General features: G+C 35.2%; 5 protein-coding genes across 5 annotated transcripts; all 5 read left to right on the forward strand.

The window, feature by feature from the left end:
- The first annotated feature begins 1,206 nt into the window (after window positions 1–1,206).
- Window positions 1,207–2,542, forward strand: LOC114378189 (fasciclin-like arabinogalactan protein 12). The gene has a single exon (XM_028336733.1). It carries the CDS (start codon window positions 1,431–1,433, stop codon window positions 2,217–2,219), a length of 789 nt encoding a protein of 262 aa, XP_028192534.1. The 5' UTR covers window positions 1,207–1,430; the 3' UTR covers window positions 2,220–2,542.
- A 3,450-nt stretch (window positions 2,543–5,992) lies between these two features.
- On the forward strand, window positions 5,993–7,172 carry LOC114378558 (fasciclin-like arabinogalactan protein 12). The gene has a single exon (XM_028337184.1). The coding sequence runs from the start codon at window positions 6,150–6,152 to the stop codon at window positions 6,945–6,947; it is 798 nt and encodes a 265-aa protein (XP_028192985.1). The 5' UTR covers window positions 5,993–6,149; the 3' UTR covers window positions 6,948–7,172.
- Window positions 7,173–9,631: 2,459 nt separating this feature from the next.
- Window positions 9,632–10,797, forward strand: LOC114378207 (fasciclin-like arabinogalactan protein 11). Its single transcript, XM_028336757.1, has one exon. It carries the CDS (start codon window positions 9,745–9,747, stop codon window positions 10,579–10,581), a length of 837 nt encoding a protein of 278 aa, XP_028192558.1. The 5' UTR covers window positions 9,632–9,744; the 3' UTR covers window positions 10,582–10,797.
- A 3,200-nt stretch (window positions 10,798–13,997) lies between these two features.
- On the forward strand, window positions 13,998–15,090 carry LOC114378206 (fasciclin-like arabinogalactan protein 11). Its single transcript, XM_028336756.1, has one exon. The coding sequence runs from the start codon at window positions 14,099–14,101 to the stop codon at window positions 14,939–14,941; it is 843 nt and encodes a 280-aa protein (XP_028192557.1). The 5' UTR covers window positions 13,998–14,098; the 3' UTR covers window positions 14,942–15,090.
- Window positions 15,091–17,056: 1,966 nt separating this feature from the next.
- LOC114379207 (fasciclin-like arabinogalactan protein 12) lies at window positions 17,057–18,256 on the forward strand. The gene has a single exon (XM_028337813.1). The coding sequence runs from the start codon at window positions 17,123–17,125 to the stop codon at window positions 18,038–18,040; it is 918 nt and encodes a 305-aa protein (XP_028193614.1). The 5' UTR covers window positions 17,057–17,122; the 3' UTR covers window positions 18,041–18,256.
- The last annotated feature ends 6,861 nt before the right edge of the window (window positions 18,257–25,117 follow it).

A 25,117-nucleotide genomic window follows, 5' to 3' on the forward strand; every position in this document is an offset into this window, starting at 1 on the left:
CGTGGAGACAATCAAATAATTGTCTGTGAATGATCATTTGAAAGATCATGTTAGAGTGAGTATTCGGAATCTAGTAGCTGGTTGTAATTTTAAAACATATTCAAACTTCTTTTAGTCTTATGGCTCGATGGTTATATATACACTCGTAGGTGTCCCATATACTTTTTTTTCTGAAAGTCAAGTTTGCGAAATTTCCCACCTGATCAGATCATATGATGCTTCAGGTAAAAAACTTTCAAGAGTGACTTAAAATGGCCACCGTTCGTTTCTGCACACGATTGCATTGACCTTTCTAAACGCAGAAGATAAATTGGTAGATAATTTGCGACGTACATCATGGTAACCTTAAAAAATGTAAAGGATAAAATAAGCATCTAACAATTTATGCTAACACCCTACATACGAGAGAAATTTCTTTCGGCTTAGTCTAAGTTATATGATGATATGTTAAAGCGTGGTTTTGCCAAATCAAATTAACATTAAAATTTTAAAAAGACAATTAGTATAATAAGCTAATTAAGGAGTCCCCGCTGGCCTTCAACACCGACGAAGTAGCACTATTGCATCATCAAATTGTCTTGCAAAAGTTAATTAGGGACTGCTTCCTTAAGTTAGCCGCTAGCACTTGATTGTTTTGCTACTTCACAAGAATTACAAGTGAATGCTACGCTATCATACTGTTTTTTTTAGAAGTTAATTACTTATTTGATCTTTTATGCCTACAAAAAAATTTACGTTTTAGTTCCTACAATTATAAATTATTATTTTAATCTTTATACATTCACTTTTTAATTCATCTTAATTTCTATAGATACACTCTTTATTTTGTTTTAGATCCTACAATTTTGACATCAAAGACTTTTTTTCTATTAATTAGGATATCCCAAGATCTAAAGTTAAAGATTATCTCTTAAAATATTAAGAATTAATTTTTATTAATATATATTTTTGCATATGCACTAATCAAAGATGGAATACCTAATTACTTATCATGTTAACATACTTTGACATCAAGACATACTAAAGCAAATTAAAAAATATGTGTATAAACTAAGATGTAAAAATTATGGAGATATAAAAAAGAAATGAAAAATTAATTTTTCCCCCACACACAACCACATAGATCTCACTGGTTTTCCTGCCTTCCCAAGCAAAATCCCACTGGCTATCAAAGTATATTAATGCATCTCTATGACACACCACCTTTTATTGATGTATAAGCATGCAGATCTGCCAACAACTAAACTTTCTAAAGAAACAACATTCCACCTAACTCAAAGAATACAAATCCCTTTTGCCCTTTTCACTCTTTCAGGGTTCCATATATTCCCCTCCCTCCATCATCCCCACATCAACAAGCCCTCACTTCAAGGACCACCCTTCCTTTCTCATCACCACACCATCCCCACATCAGTCAAACAAATTAAAGGATGGTGATGATGAAGCACATTCCACTCTTCTCTCTCCCCCTTCTAATAGTACTATTTTCCCATTCCACCACCACTTTAGCCCAGTCACCGGCCGCGGCACCGACCGCCCCGGCCACCCCCTCCACCGCGGCCGCCCCGGCCCCGGTACCCTCGGCACCCCCGACAGACATCATAAGAATCCTCAAAAAGGCAGGAGGGTTCACAACCCTAATCCGCCTCCTCCAGGCCACACAAGTCTCCAACCAAATCAACTCCCAACTCCTCACCACAAGCGGCGGCCTAACCCTATTTGCACCAAACGACAACGCCTTCTCCAGCCTCAAACCGGGTTTCCTCAACTCCCTGAACGACCAACAGAAGAACGAGCTCATCCAGTTCCATTTGCTCCCCACGTACGTTTCCGTGTCGAATTTCGACACTTTAAGCAACCCTGTGAGAACACAGGCCGGTGAAAACCCTGATAGGTTGGCGCTGAACATAACAAGCTCCGGAGGGAACCAAGTGAACATGACAACGGGCGTTGTTAACGTTACTTTGGGTGGCACCGTGTACACCGATCACCAGCTCGCCGTGTATCAGGTGGACAAGGTGCTTCTTCCTCGGGACTTCTTTGAAGCTAAGCCTCCTGTTCCGGCTCCGGCGCCGGAAAAGGCGAAAGGGTCTAAGAAGAAATCTGCGGACAGCACTGCTACTACTGCAGATGATGCTGAATCGGATGCTATCAGTGTGAAACAAAGGCATGTTATGTGGGTTGCAGTTCTTGCACTTTTCATTGCAGCATTTACGTAATGAAGCATTGAACTGAAACTATACCATTGGGGTGGAGTGAAAGGTGAATATGAGCAACATTTTGCAGATACATACAGTGATTTTAAATAATTGTTCTCTCTCTCTCTCTCTCTCTCTCTCTCTCTCTCTATAATGATTCAAGTTTCAGGTTGTATGTGGTGGAAATTCTATTTGATTTATGAAGGCTTTCTTCGTTCTACTAGTTCTCTTCGATCCCCCTATAAGAAAAAACTTCATATCTTGTGTATTACTTACGAGAAATTTGTGTATAAGTTGCAACGAAGATATCTTAATAGAAAAATGATACAGAAGTTTTGTTTACCTTTATTATTGTATTTACAGTCAATAATTTTAGAGTTCTATTATTTGATTTGGTCAACATGAAAACATATCATATATGATATTGTATGCAATGATTTTAGAGTAGTTATGACATTTTTAAGTTTTTTTTTTTTATCCATGCATCAAAAAAATATATTACAAAATTAAAGGGATAATATTTTGTTGTCCCAATTTATAATCAAGAAACATTTTCCACAATTTTATAGTCCATCCTATTACGATTCTCCTAACCACAAAAGAAAACAAAATAATACTAAATAAAGTGTTTAATTTTTTAAGATATTAAATATACTTATTTTATTATAATGCTGTATATTTACTCCTATATTACAAATTAAAATATTCAACATGAAGAATGAGAATTTCACTCTCACAATTGTCTATCCATTCCGGTCAACTATCTTTTACTTCTATCTCTGAATTAAATATATTTCATTTTTTTTTAAATATAGAAAATTAAAAATATGTTTTATTTCATAATTTAAATAATTCATTATAAATATAAAATACTACTTATACATTCAAAATATTTGTATTATAAATTTAATTGTAAAAAAATAAAATTATGAAGTACAATCCTATATAATACTAGCTAGTTTAAAATATTTTGTAAGGTGTCAAAGAGGATATTTAAAGTACTCTTTTTAAAAAATTATTGGATATATTAAAAAAACGTGGCTGAATTATAAAAATTAAAAAATAAATGATACATAGACACTTAAACTTACAACATGTATATATATGTTGCTAATAAAGTATATAATTAGTATATAAAGGTGTTCACGTATCACTCTTTCAAAAAAAATAATCTTCAACTATGAGTTCAGCTAAACAGAATGATGCATTCCTCTCAATGTGACTCTTCGAAAAAAATGCAGGTATAAATTATTTGTAAGAAGCCAAAGTTATTAATTCTCTATGTTTTTTTAAGTTAGATAAGATTATTATAGATAATAATTTTTTCTTTTATGAGTGTTTAATACAATTACTTGGAAATCACAAGTATATACCTTTCATGATAGGTAAGAATACTATAGATACCCAAGATTTGAATTTGAGAAGACTAAATGAATTAGAATAGTTGTATTAGTTTATTCCTTCTAGTATGCAATAATTTGATATATAATAATAATAGTAATAATAATAAAAATAATAATATTTACAATAACTTTCTCTCTAATTATTATTATTATTATTATTATTATTATTATTATTATTATTATTATTATTATTATTATTATTATTATTATTATTATTATTATTATTACATGATCAAGAATATAATCAAGCTACATCAAGAAAGAAAACAGAATGATATCTCTATAAAAGTTATTTATATTTTATCTATTAATTATATATATATATATATATATTATGCTATCATTAAAATAAAAATTAAATATTAAAATTATTTAATATCTTTATGAAATGGAATATTTTAATTACTTTATTAATTAATAAAATAATATATATTAATGGAATGTTTGAGTAGTAGATAATTTGATCTACTAAACATGCTAATAAACTTGGATTTCTAATTTTAAGTGTACTTGAAAAACAATTATTAAGACAAATAAAATCAATTTTGGGGATATTTTTGTCTTGAAAGAACTTAATTCTTAAATATCAGAAAATACTCAGTACGTAGAAAAAGAAAAAGAAAGTTATCTAAATTTAGAGGGTTGGTGTTAGTCTGTTTTGAGGGTATTTAACACGTGGTTGAACAGAAACTTAGCATGCAATTCACTGATTCTCTCACATCCATCCATTGTCAATATAGTTCATGAAAAAATTGAGCCTTCGATCAATTAATATGTGCTTTTTGGTGGAAACAAAAACAAGAAAAAGAGAGCTAACCCCTAATAAAAGCAATGCCCAAAGAATCATCTGAAAAAAATAGTAATAATAATAAAAACTTATGAAACCTGAAAGGAAGTTGGAATCAAACTCAAATGCCCAAAGCATCATCCTCGATCATATGACCTTTATTTCACTAAGAAAATCCGCACAATTGTTTGCTTCTCGCAAAGTGTACAAGAGAGCTGTAATATCCTCAACGAAGGCACTAAATTAATGGTACTGAAAAATTGCATCTGAACCACCCAAATTGCATCTAAGAATAAGACTGAAAAATGATAATCCCAAGCCAACTTCAAATTAATTAGTGGTACTTGGATTAACGTGAAGATTCAAATCCATGAGGTTCTATTTATATTGGAGTTCAATGAGGAAAAAGAAATGACAAGTGTTTTATTCATAAAATGATTTAAAAGTAGGGGAAAAGTATACTTCTTTTCTTTTCAGAACTTTATGAAAAGGTGGCAAAATCTTAATTTATTGCATCTAATCTAATTATAACAAGCAACTTACCAATATAAGAATTGTAAACCTCCCAAAGATCTGGCCCTCACAATATATAGTAGTAATTTAAATTAGGTAACATATATGAAACCACTCATAAGTTTTTAGGTAGTTTTACGATCAATTTTCTAGCATCATTAGCCATTAAGGTGTCTCTTTATCTAGCAAAAGCACCTCCATAGTTATGTAGCCTAGACATAACTCGCTTGCCTTCGAAATTCGGGGACTTCAGACATTCTTAATTATATTTGGTATAAGATAATATTTGATCCCTAAGTTCACACGGCTCATCCATGAGGGCATAATAATGATGATGATCAACATTGAATGAACATATAATAGTCTAACGTAGTGTATGCTTAGATTGGAGTTAGGAAGATTCAAAAGTACTTTTACTTTTAAAGTAACAAATTTCCCTTTTATTTACGTTAGAATTCAGAAATGTGCATTACAATTCTCAAAAAATATGTTTTTAACTTTTATCCAAACATAACTATAACAATCTAAGATGGGAATTTCCTTAACCCTGGCTTATCTAAGACTCAATTTGTGAAACAACATCGTAGTTAAGAAAACATGGATTTCCTATTCTTTTTTATATTTATTTTCTACCCAAAACATTTTTTTATTTTTATTTTTCTATGAAGAGAAAGAGGGGGAAAATTCCCAACATTGTTTTACTCTCTTTTTCATTTCTTAAAAAAAGTAAGTGTAACACTTAAGTGTAAAATTTAATTATAATCATAATTGATAACAACTGTGAAAAAAACTCAGAATCTACATACATGGGACTTGTACTTGGCACTTGGTAAGCCTTGGGTTTTGTTTCAGCTTACTGCATAGGGGAAGCATCACAATTTCATTAATGTGCATCTCACACCCAATTGAGTTCTGACTTCTAACTCCTCTTTTTCCTGCTTTGCCAAGCAAAAGGTGCAAATCTCTTAATCACCTTTATCTCATCTACCTTGATGCACCACCTTAATCTCCACCAGGACCACCACAAACCTCACACAGAACACAAGTTAGTATATAATATAGGCAAATTTCATTACCAAAGCTTCACGCCTTTATCCTACATGCCACCCACCTAGTCCCTATAAAAAACACTCCACTCCACATCTTCAACACATCAAACACTCTTCCCAACAAAAATTACTTACCTATCACTTGCAATCCTCAAAAGCACTAAGCCTTCAACAGCAACTTGCAATTGCCTAGAGAAAAATGAAGGATGTTTTGTTCTCCCTCTTACTTTTCATGTCTTTTTGCTCCGTATATTTAACCACAACATTAGCCCAAGCACCTGATACAGCCCCATCAAAACCAATTGTCCAAACACTACCCCAGTCACCCTCTTCAGATACCTCTGATTCTTCCCCTGATGACATCATCAGAATATTAAGGAAGGCCAAATCGTTCAACGTCCTAATTCGCCTACTGAAAACCACCCAATTGATCAACCAAATCAACGCTCAGCTCATAACCATAAGATCAGGTGGCTTAACCATCTTTGCACCAGATGATGGTAGCTTTTCACAACTCAAAGCAGGATTCCTCAACTCTCTGGCCGACAATCAAAAGATCGAACTTCTTCAGTTCCACGTTCTTCCCACTTATGTTTCAAGTTCAAACTTCGATTCGCTGAGCAACCCCGTGAGAACTCTGGCTGGGGATAACCCCGGCAGGTTGCAACTAAACGTGACAGCATATGGCAACAATGTGAATATCTCAACAGGAGTGGTTAATGCCACGGTCACAGGAGTTGTATACTCAGATAAGGTGCTTGCAATATATCATGTGGACAAGGTGCTTCTTCCTTTGGATTTCTTCAAGCCTAAGCCACCAGCTCCTGCTCCCTCTCCTGCAATGGCACCAAAAGCTGATAATGATAACTCATCTGCTGATGCTCGCCTTGGAACATCCAAAGACAGCGCTGGAGCGTGCAGTTTGGTAAGTGCTCAAGGAACATCGTTGGTGTCCCTTGGAGTTGCTTTAGTTGCCTTGCTGATTATTTCAAGTTGAAGACTGGCCTGACCAGACCATACAATCTATTTGATGATTTTGACTTAGTGTTCTTTTTCTGAGCTGCGTAAGAGGAGTGTTGTTTGAGGGACATGTGAATAGTGAAGCGTTGAGTTGTTTGCAAGTTGTTCTTTTGATACAATTAAGATTGTTTTTGTGTGATTTGTATACAATCAAGACAACCAAAATTTTCAATCTCAAACTACATGGAGTTAATACATATTATGACGTGAGAATATCTACAAATAGACTTTCCCCAGTTTCCAACATTTGACAGTATGGTAAAACTAGGCATTGGCAATAGAGAAAAGTTTGAAATAGAACTTGAAAAGCAGACCAAGAAAAAAATTGGGTTAAAGAAATTTTCATAAGTAATTTCATTATGAACGAAAAAGGAAAGACTCTAGGTTGTAGACAAATTGAAGGACCCTATGGTGACTATCTTACAACCTTGAATTATCACTTAGAGGAAAATGAGCTGGATGAATTGCAGGATTCAAGGCTGGTTCAGTAAGTTTCTGTACATTTGGAACTGAATGAACATTATAGCTAAATCAATTCCATAAATTGTTACTTGGTCTCGAGCTAACAGTTTTCCCATTTTTGGCAGAACTTATTCAACCTATTGGATTTGGATTTTACTGGGTTGAAGGTGCGCTGTGGGAGGATTCAAAGAGAATGTCCAAGAATGAGGAGTATGACAGCTGAGTACAGTTGACATTAATTATGTAGCAGTTATCTAAAGTGTGCTTCATTGGCCATTGTGGATATGGATCTTTAGCTAGAGACAAATGTTAGCAAGTGTCAGATGTTTTTTTCACTTATTATAGTAGATCAAATAATCAAAGCAAGGATGAAAAGTACTAGTATCATTTTAAAAGCTGGTGTTGAAGTGGCAAAAGATGAAGTAAAGATTTTGTTGAACTCTGTCTCCTACTATCTAGCAGTTTTCTTTGTTATTAACCAAGAGGGATGCTAGGGGAGCTAATATGGTAAAAAGAAAAATCAACCTTTTTCCAACTAATACCATTGGAAGAGGAACTGCAGAATTCCAGTTGGTGGAGTTCCAATCCAATTATAGAAGTCTTAACTACCAAAATTGCTGAATTGCAAGAATTTATTTGTACAGTTGTACTCTGGATCTGTATCAATGTCTCCTCTATTTCCTGATCCATGTTACTACTAAATTACATCTCATAGATAAACAAAACAATTGCAGCAGCTCCTTGCTATTTTTCAGGTTCCTCTCCCTTTCTCCAACTACATTATTTCAACAAAAAGATACTAAAAATCAGGTATCTCGTATGCCTATTATCAGCAAAGATGCCAATAATAATTAGATAAAAAATCCCCATTTCCTACAACAGATGATGGGATATACCCTCCACAACTACAAATTTCACAAGCTGTTAACCATAACATTTCACCAACCTCACTCCTCCACACATCGAACACAAATTGTAAGAATCATTCCCAATCATTCACATTCTTTCAGAAGCATCAAAGTCATCTGCAGGCTGGACTTAGTAACTGGAAGATGAAACAAGCAACATCCATGCATTCTAGAATATCTTAAATAAACAACGCTTAAATAGATTTCATGCCATGATTGTGGAATGATTTGAGTTAAAATAATATTTAATAATTCCTAATACATAAAAACAAATACCTAAAAAAACTTTTTATTTTCTAAATTGTTTTTGTTAAATTTTAAACTTATATTTAGTGCAAAAAAAGATTTGAAAACAAAAACTAAACTTATATTTTAAACAAATATCTAAAGTCTTGTGAAGGTAATAATGTAAAAGACTCTTATTTAGCAAGAAGTGTGGATCTATATTCAAAAGCATGAACTTTATATGGGTTAAAATGTCTTGTCTCCATTTGTGCTAAAATCAAAAGGTTGTAATGTCTTTATTCTTTATATATATACTAATCATGGACAAGATAGAGGATCAAAGTTTTAATTCTGAAAATTTTATGCTTGATTCAATGTTCAAAGTTAAAATTGAAACATAAAAAGTTTCAACATGAAGCAAAAAATAAAGCTTAAATTAAATTATTTCCACTAACATGCATCAGGAACATGGCTTTGGATTCAAAGTCCTCTTTAAGGGCTATACAATTTAGATAATTTGTTATTAATCAAGTCGTTAGGGAAACAATGCGGTAAAAAGACAAAAACAACCTTCTCACAATTAGCACCATTTGAAGTGGAAATGCAGAATACACTAGGACGATTTCTAATCCAATTACTTAACTCCAAATTTGGTGAACTGCAAGATTTTATTTATACTAAGAGGATCTGTGTCAATGGCTCCTTCTCTGTTCCTGATCCATATTATTAAATTACATCTTATAGATAACAGTTGCATTGCAGCTGCTTTCGGGGTCCTCTGCAGCCTCTCTACATTTTCATTCCCCTTGTCGAACTACATACTACAAAGATGTTTAAAACAGGTATTTCATGTGTCCATTCGCAATTCACCATAATCAAACTCAAAATTTACCCAAATATATGTGACACAAAGAATCGGTTTGGCAAATACGCCAATAATAATTAGATAAAAGATCCTAGTTCTGCATGACAGATGCGATATACCCTCACACTCCACAACTAACAAATTTCACAGCCATAACATTTCACCAGCCTATCATTTCCTTGGCCTCTATATAACCCGTCTCCTTCACACATGCCACTCATCAAACACAAATTGCAAGAACCATTAATTCCAATCATTCACATTCATCCAGAATCATCAAAGCCATCCACAGGGCTTGACTTGGCAACTGGAAGATGAAGCAAGCAACTCTTTTCTCCTTCTCACTCTTCCTACTCCTTTCCTCCACCACCATGGCCATTTCACCAGCACCTGCAGCAGCACCAAAAACACCTCCTACCCCAAAGGCAACAGCACCATCACCAAAACCATTAGTTCCCACACTACCTCAGTCTCCAGACTCTCCTGACTCAGTCCCCGACGACATCACCAGAATCCTGAAAAAGGCCAAAATGTTCTCAGTCCTAATCCGCCTCCTCAAAACCACAGAAATCATGAACAACATCAACTCACAGCTCATAACAGCCAAGAGTGGCGGCATAACCATCCTTGCACCAGATGATTCTGCCTTTTCCAACCTCAAAGCAGGCTTCCTCAACTCCCTAAACGAAGGCCAGAAAATCGAATTAGTGCAGTTCCACATATTGCCAGAGTTTGTGTCGAGCTCAAACTTCGATTCCCTAAGCAACCCTGTGCAGACAGTGGCTGGTAAAGACCCTGCAAGGCTTCCGCTGAATGTGAATGCATTAGGTAACAGTGTCAACATTTCAACTGGGGTAGTCAATGCCACCATTCTCGGAGTAGTCTACTCGGATAACAAGCTTGGCATTTATCATGTGGACAAGGTTCTTCTTCCTCTAGATTTCTTTCTAACCAATAAGGCTCCAGCTTTGGCTCCAACAACTCTTGCAAAGGCTCCTAAAGCTGCCAAGGAAAACTCTTCTGACGATGATCAAGAAGAAACAGACCAAAATCACAATAAATCCGGGGCAGTGAGTTTGGTTAGCCTTGGTGGAGCAATGTTGATGTCGATTGGGATAGCTTTGGTCACAGTGGCAACCATGTGGAGTTGATCCATATGGCAGCTGCATTTTGAGTTTTCTTTGTCGTTAATTTCTTTTTTCTGCTTTTTATTTTTGTTTAAATTTTTGCATCTTTTGTGGTTTCTTGTGTGTTAATGTTATGAAAAGGGAAAGAATCCTTGAATGGTTAACGATTATGCTGTTAAACCATAATTGTTTGTTTCTAACATTATGGTTTATATGAAAGGCTAGGAATGATTTCATCTTTGACAACTCCTAACTTATTACCTAAGCTAACCTCTTAGCAATAGCAACTGTAACGTCGATACAAAATGTTGAAACTGAGTGCCTTGTGTTTTACAACTAATGAGGGTAACGGAAGAAATGGAGATGTTAGAAAAGGCTTTACAACTAATGAGGGTAACGTATAGACATGGCAACGGGGCGGGGACGGGTATTGTCTCCCCATTCCCCGATCCCGACTCCCCAACGTATACCCGTACCCATCTTCGATATTCGTCGGGTTAAAATTTTTGTTACCCCATTCCCGTACCCGTTGGGTATCGGGTATCCCCGTCCCCAATTAGATTTGTAATTTTTTTTTTAAAATTATATTGAAAATCTGATTTAAAAAAAAAATGATTGTTACACATCTATTTTTAACTAATTGTATTTGCAAAACATTTGTCTACAAAAATCATCAAGAAAACAATTTTAAATTATGTAAAAATTATAAAAAAAATTAATAAGTAACTAATAAAATTTTAATAATTTTATCATTGGGGCGGATACGGGAATAGGTATGGGACGGTTAGTGACATCTCCGTCCCCGATCTCGACCCCGGTTAAAAAGTTGGATAATCCCCGAACCCGTATCCGATCAACTCGGGTATTCCCCGTCAAAATCAGGACGGGTTTGGGCGGATATCCACGGGTACGGATTTCATTGTCATGCCTAGCAACGTAGTGTCAATCTTTTCTTTTAATGTAATTGGTGTAAAGAAAAAAAGTATTTAGTTAAATCCATGGAGAAATTATGGTTTAAATTCTTTTAGGAGAAGCAAGTAAACTTCAAAATATATTCTTTTGTGATCTTTGAAATTTTAGGAGTACCTGAGAATAAACTAAAATAATTATTTTCGCTTGATTGAAATTTATTCTGAGATTTTCAATAAGGTATTTAAGAATGAATATTGGATTATAGTTTGTTTTATTTATTGTCAATTGATGATTGATTGTCGTTTGCTACAACGAATCGATAATGTAGCCTATGAGTTAAATACTCATAGTATATATATATATATATATATATATATATATATATATATATATATATATATATATATGTATGCATGTATTTTTTTCCGCTTGCTGCAACGAAAAGAGAATGCAACCTATGGGTTGAATATCCATAGTTCATAAAGATTCGTTCGCTGCAACGAAGAGATAATGTAGCTTACAAACTAAGTGTCGTAGTTCTATAATTATTGTTCGTCACAACAAAGAGATAATGTGGTCTATGTGCACATGATGGAATGAAAGTTTGTTTATAAAGTTATTATTCTTGAATACAAGTTTATATGTAGTTCTAAAAGTTTTCAAGAGAGTATACAATAATTTCTAAAAGTAAGTTGTATTTATTTTGTTTTTGTTTAATGTCATTTAAATTCTTTTTGGATGTAAAGACTCTTGTTATGTTGTGCTCTCATTCCTGTTCCCTTTTTATTTTATGCTCTCACTAAGTCTTCGTAACTTATCCCCTTATTTCATTTTATTTTCTCAAATACATAAGTAGTGGAGTAACTGACTTCGTGTGATTTGCTGACTTATCCAAGAATTTCTTTATCTTTTTGGTAGATCTTCATTGCATTTCGATGAAGAGTGTTTTTTTTTGTGAATCCAATATAATGCAGCTATAGGGATATGGGTAGTAATAGATATAGAGAAAAATTCTTTATTTTGAAATTTAAATGACCCTCTCTTGTAGATATATATTGATGGTGTAATTATGAAATTTTGAGACACTTTGATGATTAGTATTTATGACCAACATCATTATTAGTTGATATTTTGGACCATATGTCAAGGGTCTATATTATGATATGTGACCTTGATATGTAACTGTTAGATCTGAACATATATTTATATATAGATTTGTTTGGATGTATGATATGTTCTTACAGGTTATTCAATGTGGGGTTTGACCTGTTTTTAGAGGAAACTCTGTTGAATTTTCAATAACCCCTTTTGGATGATCTTTTAATTGTGATTTTGAGTGAGGACACTTAGGCTAGTCAGACTAAGAAAATTATAGTTTGTGCGCTGGTCATGGTCCAAGAATGAGTCGTGACCATGAATAACTCTTGAAAAAAACTCTATTCTACTTCCTTACATAGTAGTTTTAGACCATACAATAATTTTACCTACACAAGACATCACCATCTCAGTTTTCCAATCGAACAATATCATTATATTCTCTTATTATATATATATATATATATATATATATATTTATAATGCTTTGTATTTTCTAAAATACTTAATAATAACTTATTAATCTTCTATCATATTTTCGTTGTAAATAATTTTTCACTCATAATTTAACTATGACTATGTTGGAGTATATGTGAAGTCTCATAGTGTAAAAATGAGAGGGTTGAATATCATACAAATAAAAATTAAAGTGTAATATCAGATTCACTTATGTGATTGCTCATGACTCATTAATATAAATCTTGTGGATTTATCTCCCTCCACAACAAATCAAATGTATAAGGTGGAACGGTGATGCAGGTTGTCCTTCCCTTTCTCCAACTACATCATTTTTTCACAAAAGATGTAAAAAAGCATGTGCCAATTATTAGAACATCATTATCAAATGTCAAGTATCTCAGTTGTCCATTATCAGCTCATCGTTACCAGCAAAGATGCCAATAATAATTAGATAAAAAAATCCTCATTCTCCACGACAGATGGGATATACCCTCCACAGCTACAAATTTTACAACTTGTTAACCATAACATTTCACCAACCCATCATTTCCTTGGCCTCTGTATAACCCTAGCCCTCCACATATGGAACACAAAATGTACGAAGCATTCCACTCATTCACATTCATTCAGAAGCATCAGAGCCATCTACAGGCTGGACTTAGCAATTGAAGATGAAAAAAGCAAAACTTTTCTCAATTCTCACTTTTTGTACTGGTTTGACTTAACAACCATGCATAATTTCTGATATGCGCAACAATACGCTTACACGTCAATACTATACCTTAGGGAATTTTTTTTAGGAATTAGGTGCAAAGCTTTATCGTTCTCACCACAATATGTACCCATCATTCGATAAAAGATCTTTGTTCTCCATGACAGATGGGATATACCCTCACACTCAAAATCTGGCAAATTTCACAACCATAACATTTCACCAACCTATTATTTCCTTGGCTTCTATATAATCCCTCTTCTTCAAACATCCCACTCATCAAACACAAATTGCAAGAACCATTCACATTCTTCCAGAATCATCAAAGCCATCAACGGGCTTGACTTGGCAACTAGCTGGAAGATGAAGCAAGCAACCCTTTTCTTCTTCTCACTCTTCCTACTCCTTTCCTCCACCACCATGGCCATTTCACCAGCACCTGCAGCAGCACCAAAAGCCACAGCAAAAACTCCTCCTACCCCAAAGGCAACAGCACCATCACCAAAACCATTAGTTCCCACAATACCTCAGTCTCCAGACTCTCCTGACTCGGTCCCCGACGACATCACCAGAATCCTGAAAAAGGCCAAAATGTTCTCAGTCCTAATCCGCCTCCTCAAAACCACCGAAATCATGAACAACATCAACTCACAGCTCATAACAGCCAAGAGTGGCGGCATAACCATCCTTGCACCAGATGATTCTGCCTTTTCCAACCTCAAAGCAGGCTTCCTCAACTCCCTAAACGAAGGCCAGAAAATCGAACTTGTGCAGTTCCACATATTGCCCGAGTTTGTGTCCAGCTCAAACTTTGATTCTCTAAGCAACCCTGTGCAGACAGTGGCCGGTAAAGATCCCGCAAGGCTTCCATTGAACGTGAATGCATTAGGAAACAGTGTCAACATTTCAACCGGGGTCGTCAATGCCACCGTTCTCGGGGTAGTATACTCAGATAACAAACTTGGGATTTATCACGTGGACAAGGTGCTTCTTCCTCTAGATTTCTTTATAACCAATAAGGCTCCAGCTTCAGCTCCATCAACTCTTGCAAAGTCTCCCAAAGCTGCTAAGGATAACTCTTCTGAGGACGATCAAGAAGAAACAAATCAGCATCAGAATAAATCTGGGGCAGTGAGTGTGGTTAGCATTGGTGGAGCAACGTTGATGTCGCTTGCGATAGCTTTGGTTGCAACCATGTTGAGTTGATCCATTTGGCAGCTGCACTTTCAATTTTATTTGTCAAACACGCCATTAATTTCTTTCTTTTTACCTTTTTTGTTTAAATTTTGGTATGTGTTTCTGTTTTCTTGTGTATTGGTGTTATATATGAAAAGGACGTGAATACTTCAATGATCCATGATTTTTCTTTTTTCTTCTTTAAAAACAAAAAGGATTGAGTTGAGTTCATTAATTTGAATCTTAGAAAATTGAGAACATTGAACATAATATTTGTGCCACTGCCAATCAATCTGTTGCTTGATATAGGTGGATTAATTCAAGAAGAGTAAACAGAGAAAAACAAGAAACAAGAAATGCAATATCATAGATTTTAGAAAACACCAACTTGAAACGTGAGGAGAGGGAGATAATGACTTCTTGTTTGTGTTGTGCACACACCAATGGATTTTAATAGAATTAAACAACCTAATATTGATGAAATCACACCCACAAGCATCAATTTTAAGTTTTTAACAACAGTTAGATTTCATACCTATGAATAGCTTAAAATGATACAAAACTTTATTAGTAGTAACTTGTAAGGAAACTTCTGATACCATATATCATTCAAACGACCTTTTCTTTTTGCTTGAGTTCCTCATTCAAACGACATGTTCTTACTGATAAGTTTTTGTTTTTATGTTTATATTTTAAATTTATATTATGTCTAACCAATCTAATTTTTAAATAGGATAGTACTATATTTTTAACAAAATTTCCAAACATTTTTTTAACTTTCTCTCTGTTTCTTTTCATTACATTATCTTGTCTAACATTCCTGTCCCTCTCTTAACACAATAAAATTATTGCGAAAATTTTGTGCTTTAAAGTGAAAAATGTTTGGTTGACCCCTGATGAAGTGTAATAATTTAAATAACCTTAAAAAATTTAAATAATATTTTATAAAAATTTAAATAACCTAAAAAACAATAGGGTAACCGTAACTCGAGCAGATCACCCCTTTCTCGGCCTCTGTCTCTAGCAAATAGTCAAATTAAGTATGGCCTACTTGTACAGTTTGCCTTACCTTCTTGCTCTCGAACATGTTTTGGTTACTTGTTGACTAGATACATTTAGTTTATTTTCATCTTAATAAAATAAAACATAAAGAATTAAAATAAATCATGATACTTATTTTGTAAAAATTATAAAAAAAATATGATTTTTTTTCTAGACCATTATATATTGGTACAAAATATTCATTAGTTTCGTTAATGATTAATCTTTCAAAAATCTAACTTATCATTTCTAGTGAAATCTCTGCTCTAATCATGTTTTTTCTATTCACAAGACTCAAAGTGAGACATTGCTTAAGGAGATTGAATATAATATTATTTGGACTAACAACTTGTTGGTATAAAAAATTAAATTTAGTAAGTTTAATGTTGAAATGAGGTAAACTGTTGTGGAAAATGCTATAATTCAGTACAGTGAAGTGAATCTTGCAGAGATTCACAGGAACATATTTTGAGCATAGAAAACAGTATAAAAATAAAAAAGTGATATGACACCAATCAATCAGGCAACTATGAAAAAATGGAAACGAATTTGCATACATTAATTTATTAAAAAAAATTGAATTAACTAATATTTTATAATTTACATGAAGACACCCACAATCATTGCTACTGGATCCAAGTCCACTGGAAAACGAGTTCTATTGATCTAGAAAGAGATGGATTTTACAGAGATCCTAATTGAAAGCAACACATCCATGATCATCTGTATAACTACTTTATTTGGTTACATTCATTTTAGCTATCACTTTTTTTGCAAACGTTTTGATCTTCATCGATGCACAACCATAATCTCCTTGTCGGGTGAGTATGTCTCGCAGAAAACCTCACCTTATTTTTCATGTTCCTTTCAAGCAAGAACTTATTCCTCTGTCACCCTAATCACTTTTATATATATATATATATATATATATATATATATATATATATATATATATACCCTTATATATCATCTACCATCGTTGACACAACACCTTAATATGATCTCATAGCCAGATATGTTCATAAATCACTATTGAAGGTTTTACAACAAAGCCTTTTCACCTAACTGTCATTCTCTCAGCCTCAATATATATAAAGCCTACTCCTGCATGTCATCAAGGCAACAAGTCCTCATTGCAATTACAAATCCTATCATTTGCAATCATTTCCTATGTCATCTAAACCTTCTTTTAACAAAACAAAAACCATGTTGAAGAAGCAATCTGTCTTGTCCTTCTCACTAGTAATGCTAATTTCATTTATGTATTCGACAACCACCTTAGCCCAATTATCACCAGCTTCAGCCCCTCTCAAACCGCCCCAACCTGCTCCTACCATACCAGCTGCGGCTCCTCAACAACCATTGGTTCCCTCATTGCCACAGTCACCAAGTGATTCCACTCCTGAAAGTACTCCAGCACTTGACATTGTTGGAATCCTGAGGAAGGCAAAGTCATTCAACATCCTAATCCGTCTCATGAAAACCACCCAATTGATCAACCAACTCAATGCACAGCTCCTCACTACTAAATCAGGTGGCATTACCATTCTTGCACCTGATGACAGTGCCTTCTCAGAACTCAAAGCAGGGTTTCTCAACTCTCTTTCTGATGGGCAAAAGCTCGAGCTCTTACAGTTCCATGTTCTTTCAGACTATGTCTCTAGCTCCAACTTTGATACACTGACAAACCCTGTTAGAACACTAGCAGGGGCTAAACCTGGAAAGGTGGAACTGAATGTGATAAGTTACGGAGGGAGTGTGAACATCTCAACGGGTGAGGTTAACACCACCATCACTGGCATTATATATACTGATAAGCATCTTGCTATTTATAAGGTGGGGAAAGTGCTTCTTCCTACGGACTTCTTTGCAGTTACCAAGGCACCTGCAAAATCACCCTCTTTGGCTCCAGAACCTTCAAGTGACACCGCAAAGGCACCTAAAGCTCATAAGGACGAGTCATCATCTTCAGATTCGTCACAGGTTAATCCCACTGAACAGAACTCTGGCACCGAGAAGATCGCTGTGTACGGAATGTGGATGTCACTTGGACTTGGAGTACTTCTCATGAGTGTGATGACAACATAAACCAGAACCAGGAAAAGATCATATCTGAATTTTCCAACGTTGTAGCTAGTTGCTACACCATATGCTATATATATTAATACCGAGAGTGTTACGATGAGTTATGTAATTGTGAGAAAGAAGTGATGAATTTGTTGAATACTGGATCACGGGATCTATTGTTGTATCTATGAAATTATTCTAAAACAAGAGTATTATGCTATGATCGCTTCTGTTATATATTGTCTTCCACGAGGAATCGATTAACAGAAACTCTTTTGTTTGTAAGGTTAGACATTAAATTAGTTATAAAACATTTTGGCTGATTAAAGGTGGTGAGGGAAGATGATTTCCCTATCTTTCTTTTGTTTTCCACTGTCTCCTCTTTCAGAGGTAATCCTGATCGAGGCACGATCAAACACTAAATGTGTACGGAATGTGGATGTCACTTGGACTTGGACTTGGACTTGCCTTGGTGGCAACAACCATGCAAACTTGATTGAGAGCGTGCTTTTTGCAGCTATGAATTTCGCTCTTAAAAACATGCACGTGTCTTTATATTGTGGTTGTCTTGTTTTGGGCTTTGTATGTGTTAGCCTAGGAAGTACTCTGAAGTGTGTAAAAGGTTTGCATGATTGTGGTGTTTTTTGTTTTTGTTATGAACTGAAATAATAATCCTTAGTTTCTAGGACTAAGGACCTCTAGAATAAAAGGGAGAAGGAACAGAAAAGCTGATAATTCTTTTTCATATCCTCACAAACTGCAATTACATACCTATATATAGTATTCCTAGGTCCTAAAGATAAGAATCAAGCAGCAGCAATTAACGAACCTATGACACTACAGACAGCAATAGTTATAACAGAATTGCTAATTTGTTGGCAGACAACACTACTATTGTTATAACAAACCATTCCATATCTAATTGTAATTCCTTTAATACCCTTACAGTAACTAATTTACTTAGGCTAGGTTCCTAACAATTCCACCCCTCTTCGCAAACACCTTGTCCTCAAGGTGTAGTTATATCAATCTGCCAAAGGAGCACCAAGAAGAATTAAGCCCTTCTCAATATTTTGTATTATTCCCTCAACAATCTGCTCCTGGTCGACTTACTAAGTTCTTGGCCCCTGTAAACTTTTTATTAAATTTATTGTACTCTTCATCATTAAGTTCACGATATGCAAGTATCAAGGCCCTCAAACCAGAATCAGCATATTCACTAATGTGCTGCTTTGTCTTCTCTTCAAAATCCCTTCCATTCTTTGCAATTCGTTCAAACATTACACTGTCAGCCCCTTTGCTAAGTAGTAATAGTTTCCCCTCCACATCTTTCACAATTACAGACATCCGCTTTCTTGCACTAGTAAACTCTAATATATTCAAAAGTTTGTAGGACTTATTGATTTTCTGGTCTGATATGATGTCTAATTCACGCAGTGAAATAGTTGTATGTGTCCTTTCATAAAATTCAAATCCAAGTTCCCTGGCTACAATCACAAAAGCTGCCTCATCTGGTGATTCAACTTCATATGAAACCTTACCAATTTCTTCATCAACTTTAGGCATTGCAGTATGGCATACAACCAGCAATCGTAGGAAGTTCTGGATTACATTGGCATTGGGTTCTTTGATCCAATTTCCATTTACTACCTTTCATCCATAAAGTTAAAACCTTTAATGGATGACTTTGATCCACTAATCTTTTTCAACTCTTGGCCTGGATGTGATTCATGCCTCCTAGGCAGAGCTCTCTCAACTTCAGTAACTCCTCGTCCATAAGCAACCCCAGCATTTGGGTCTTCACATTTGATGATAGCCCTGAAATTTTGAAAGTTCGAGTCTTCTTGCAATTTTGAAGTTGCTTCGGGTGCTTGTTTCAGCTTCAGATTTGTCTCTCCATCAAGATTCATGGTCTCAACATAGCAAATTGCATCATCATAGTTTGATGCAAGTAAGATGGTGTCAAAATAAGCAAGACTAACAGACATACCTGGAGTGCTAATACCAGAATTGATAGCAAGGAAAACAACTCTCCTCCAGGCAGATTGGTGATCAATTATTTCCTTTGCAAACTCTGAATCCACAAGAAGGTTTGCCAAATTAGGATTTTCTTCATATGCCTGCTTGATTCTGTCTAAGAATATTGCTCTAATAACGCAACCCCTTTTCCAAATCCGGGCCAGTTCACCCAACTTCAAATCCCAACCCTTTTCAATACTCTTTGCACGGATCAAATTCATTTCCTATGCATAACTGCCGATTTTGGCTGCATGAAGAGCCTTCCTAACATCATCAATCAACTTCTGCTTGTCTACAGGTTGATCAGTCACAATAACACCAATGCCACCTGATTTAAAGACCTTTGCAGCTTCAACCCTTTCCTCCTTCTACCCACTTAGGAACCTTGCATCCAATGATGCTTCAATAGTGGGAGCAACAATTGATAATTCAGCAGCTTGTTGAACAGTCCACTTACCAGCGTCCTTTAAGTAACCTTCAGGGTCAAATGTGTCAATACCAAGGAAATGCCTCAGACCTTGTGGCATAAAAACAGCACCCAAGTGTGCAGCCATCAAGACATCAACATTACCCAATAAAATGTGTTTGAGTTGCAAGCGACCTTTGTTGAACTTGCTGAACAGCTGAAGTGCTTCTCTGTCGTACACCCAAAAGGGGTTTTTCCTCATGACTTCGAATGAAACAGCATTAGCATCCTCTGAGTCTGAATGGTCGAGTTCGAAGGACCTGTGGCGATGAGACACTGTGTGGTCGTGGATGCTAAATTCGTAGCCTCGTCCAAACATTGGTTTCTCATTGCTTCCCAGTGTATATTTGGAACCATCTTCACCAGGAACTTCCGCCTCCATGGTTTGATTTTCCCTAACCCTTCCTTGACTAGAAAACGAGTTTAGCGACTCTTCCATGAAGCTTTGCACCTTTTTGTCTAAGCAAACAGAGCTCGGTTCGAACTCTGTGGCTCCGTCTTTGGTGTTCAACTGAGGAGCCTCTCCAACAGCGGGTTTCTCAGATGAGGAGGTCGAAGAAGTCTTGACACCTTTGAAAACTGACAACGATTTTCGAGAAGGGCCAGCTTCTGAAGAATTTCGTCTAGTTTGGCGATCGTGGCGTCTTGGGCAACGGTGAGTTTCGCGATGGCTGCTTCGATGCGGTCCATAGTGGACGTGGAACAAGACAAGTCAGCCATTGACTCTCAACGAGAGCACCAAATGTTATGAACTGAAATAATAATCCTTAGTTTCTAGGACTAAGGGCCTCCAGAATAAGAGGGAGAAGGAACAGAAAAGCTGATAATTCTTTTTCATATCCTCACAAACTGCAATTACATACCTATATATAGTATTCCTAGGTCCTAAAGATAAGAATCAAGCAGCAGCAATTAACGAACCTATGACACTGCAGACAGCAATAGTCATCACATAATTGCTAATTTGTTGTTAGACAACACTACTATTGTTATAACAGAATTGCTATAACAAACTATTCCATATATAATTGTATTTCCTTAAATACCCTTACAGTAACTAATTTACTTAGGCTAGGTTCCTAACAATTTTCATAAAATATAGAGCTACATACCAATACTGGCAACATAACACACACTGCAAATGAGCCTATTGAATGAACTCGTCTTCACGGATTTTGTCGGAACAAGCTGCTAAATTTTAGAAACTTGCAAGGTTTAAAAAGAAGAAAAAACTAGAAGAACTGAGATGGTGAGATATATAGTTGTAGAACTTCAATTTAGTCTTGGATGAATTGATAATGACTATGTATAGGTATATTTTGGGATTAAATCATAAAGGAATTCTTAATTTTTCTCTCTTATTTCTTTTTCTTTTGTGAATAATTGGATTTTTAACATCAGTTAAGTTTTTATTAATTTATAATGCTTGGTGAATAATTGTCACAAAAAAACAAAGTAAAGCCCGTAAAAACTGTTGGACAATGGCAAACTGAAGCCACAATTGTTTCATTGTGATGTCCCACATCGGAAATATAATATTCATTTTCTTTATTCCCAAATTTCCTAACTGATTTTAAACAGTTTTGATTGTTATTCTTTTAACAAATATTTCCTTTTTTAATGCTCTTGATTAGCTATAAACCAAATAGCATAACCTCCACTTTATTAGCAATTCTCTAACGGTCAATTTGTTAAATGTGTAGCTAATAATTATGATTTGTGAACAGGAAAAGAGAAAGACGTTTTTCATTGTTTTGCTATTAAAAAGAGGACTGTCATAGTCTTGCAGAGGCTTGCACAGGCAGAAAATAATTTTCAATTCTTTTCTTATTATCTACTTCTAAAATTCTGGGCAATTGTTCTGTGATTTCCATAGCCTAAGGCCACGAGTGCACGTGTTCATAGGCTCGTTGTGTTAACCTTGGGGAGCAGTCGGCAAACTAGATTGCATCAAGGTCTAGCCGAATTTTGCTTTCAAGGCAGTGATTTTTCACGGCACAACAAACCTCCAATCTGTGTTATATGTTTCTGTTTTGTACTTATGACTTCTAATTTTTTCCAACAAATTTGAAAGCAAAATTTTTATTTTTTCCTTGCATCAAGTACTAAACAGAAATGGCTGGAAGTCTGTCAAAAATCATTCCGGATATGTCGAAAATAGAACCTCTAGACGGCTCAAATTATAGGAGATGGTCTCAAAAACTGTTGATTTTGTTTGAAGCCTTAGAGGTTGATTATGTGCTATTTGAAGATCCTCCCGCTGATGTCAACGCTTCTGAATCATCTACTCCTGAAACTCCTGCTACCCCTGTCGTCACACCGCTTCCTGCAGAAACCAAGAAAGCTGACGAAGAAGCAAAGAAGAAATATGAAAAGGACAACAAAACTGCTAGAGGCCATTTGCTAACTCATGGCAGATAATCTGTTTGATCTTTTCATTAATCAAAAGTCTGCGAAAACAATATGGGACACTCTGCTGAAACGTTACGGCGATGACGATGCTGGAAGAAAGAAATATGTGGCTAATGTGCTTCTAGAAAAATTTCCACCTTCGTGGAGTGACTACCGCAACCAACTGAAACACAAGAAGAGGGACTTGTCACTTCAAGAATTAATAAATCATATGAAGACAGAGGAGGCCAACCGACTTAAAGATAAGCATGTTTTACATTCTGTAAATTCAATTAATGCTAATGTTGTTGAGTTTGCTTATCAATACAGGTCAAAAGGAAAAGAAAAATGATTTCAGAAAAAAGGACAAAAGAAAACACACACTAATATCAACAAAGGTGATAACAAGATTCAGAAAAGAAAGGGTGAGTGCTATGTTTGTGGCAAAACAGGTCATAAAGCTTATGAGTGCAAACTGAGGAAGGGACAACAATCTAACAACTCGAAACCTGCTGCACCACATGCTCCTCAAGCACATCTAGCAGAAAATGAAGAAGTGATAGCTGCTGTGGTAGTGGAGGCAAACATGGTCGACAACAAGGTGGACTGAATTCTAGATACCGGTGCTTCTAAACACTTATGCGCCAACAAAGAGCTTTTTCACCAGATTGAGGATGCTGATGACGGAGAATGTGTTTTCATGGGAAATTCAGCTACAGCTGGAGTGCTTGGTAAAGGAAAGATTCTCCTTAAACTTACTTCTGGAAAAACATTATCTTTGAGTGATGTTTTGTATGTTCCCTCTCTGCGTAGGAACCTAATTTCTGGTAGTTGTCTAAATAGAGCTGGATTAAAATTGGTTTTTGAAGCTGACAAAGTAGTAATAACTAGAAATGATGAACGCTATGTTATTAAGTTCTGGTATGTCTACCCAAATGTGGGGGGAAGCCATTTTGTCGGCCTGTTATATACTAAATAGAGTTCCCCATAAACGACTAGATAAAACTCCCTATGGATTATGGAAAGGATTTGCGCCAAATTTAAATTTTTTAAAAGTATGGGGATGTCTTGCTAAGGTAGCTCTACCAGATTTCAAGAGGACTAATGTAGGTACCAAAACTTTTGATTGTGTGTTTATTGGATATGCTCAAAATAGTGCTGCTTATAGGTTCTTGCGTTTGAATGATAATTCTATTTGTGAATCTAGAAATGCAGAATTTTTTGAACAAGAATTTCCTTTAACAAAACATGTTAATGAATTGATTTCTTCTTGTAATACTACTTCAGTGCCTTTACATTTGCATACTTCTTCCTCTGTAACAAATGAACAAGTTAATGAACCTAGAAGAAGTAAAAGGAAGAGAATAGAAAGTAGTTTTGGACCAGATTTTGTTACTACCTTCGTGGTTGAAAACAATGATGTCGATAAAATAAATGATGTTTTTGTATCTACTTTTCTCATTGAGGAAGATCCTAAAACTTATAATGAGGCTGTAACTTCCATTGACGCCAATTTTTGGAAAGAGGCAATTAATAGTGAATTAGATTCTATCATGTATAATCATACTTGGGATTTAGTTGACTTACCTAAGGGAAGTAAACCAATTAGATGCAAATGGATTTTTAGAAAGAAATTAAGAACTGATGGAACCATTGATAAATTTAAGGCTAGATTAGTAGTTGTTGGTTACACACAAAAGAAAGAAATTGACTATTTTGATACATATTCTCCTGTTACTAAAATTTCCACAATTCGTTCTCTTGTTGCTTTGGCTGCTATTCATGGTCTTATAGTACATCAAATGGATGTAAAGACAGCTTTTCTTAATGGTGACTTGAGAGAGGAAATTTATGTGGAACAACCTGAGGGCTATGTGATTCAAGGTCAAGAGAACAAAGTGTGTAAGTTGAGAAAATCATTATATGGCCTTAAACAGGCTCCCAAACAATGGTATGAAAAATTTGACCAAACTTTGGTAAGTGATGGTTATATTGTGAATTCATCTGACACTTGTGTTTACTCTAAATTGTTTGGACAAGAATGTGTGATAATATGTTTATATGTTGATGACATGTTAATTTTCGGTACTAATGTGACTGTAGTGGAAAAGACCAAATTATTCTTATCTTCTCATTTTGATATGAAAGATTTAGGAGAAGCTGATGTGATTCTTGGAGTTAAAATGAGAAAAAGTGATAATGGTTCTAGTGTTTCACAAACT

Source organism: Glycine soja, chromosome 12 (genome assembly GCF_004193775.1).
Source record: "Glycine soja cultivar W05 chromosome 12, ASM419377v2, whole genome shotgun sequence".
NCBI classification, from domain to species: domain Eukaryota; kingdom Viridiplantae; phylum Streptophyta; class Magnoliopsida; order Fabales; family Fabaceae; genus Glycine; species Glycine soja.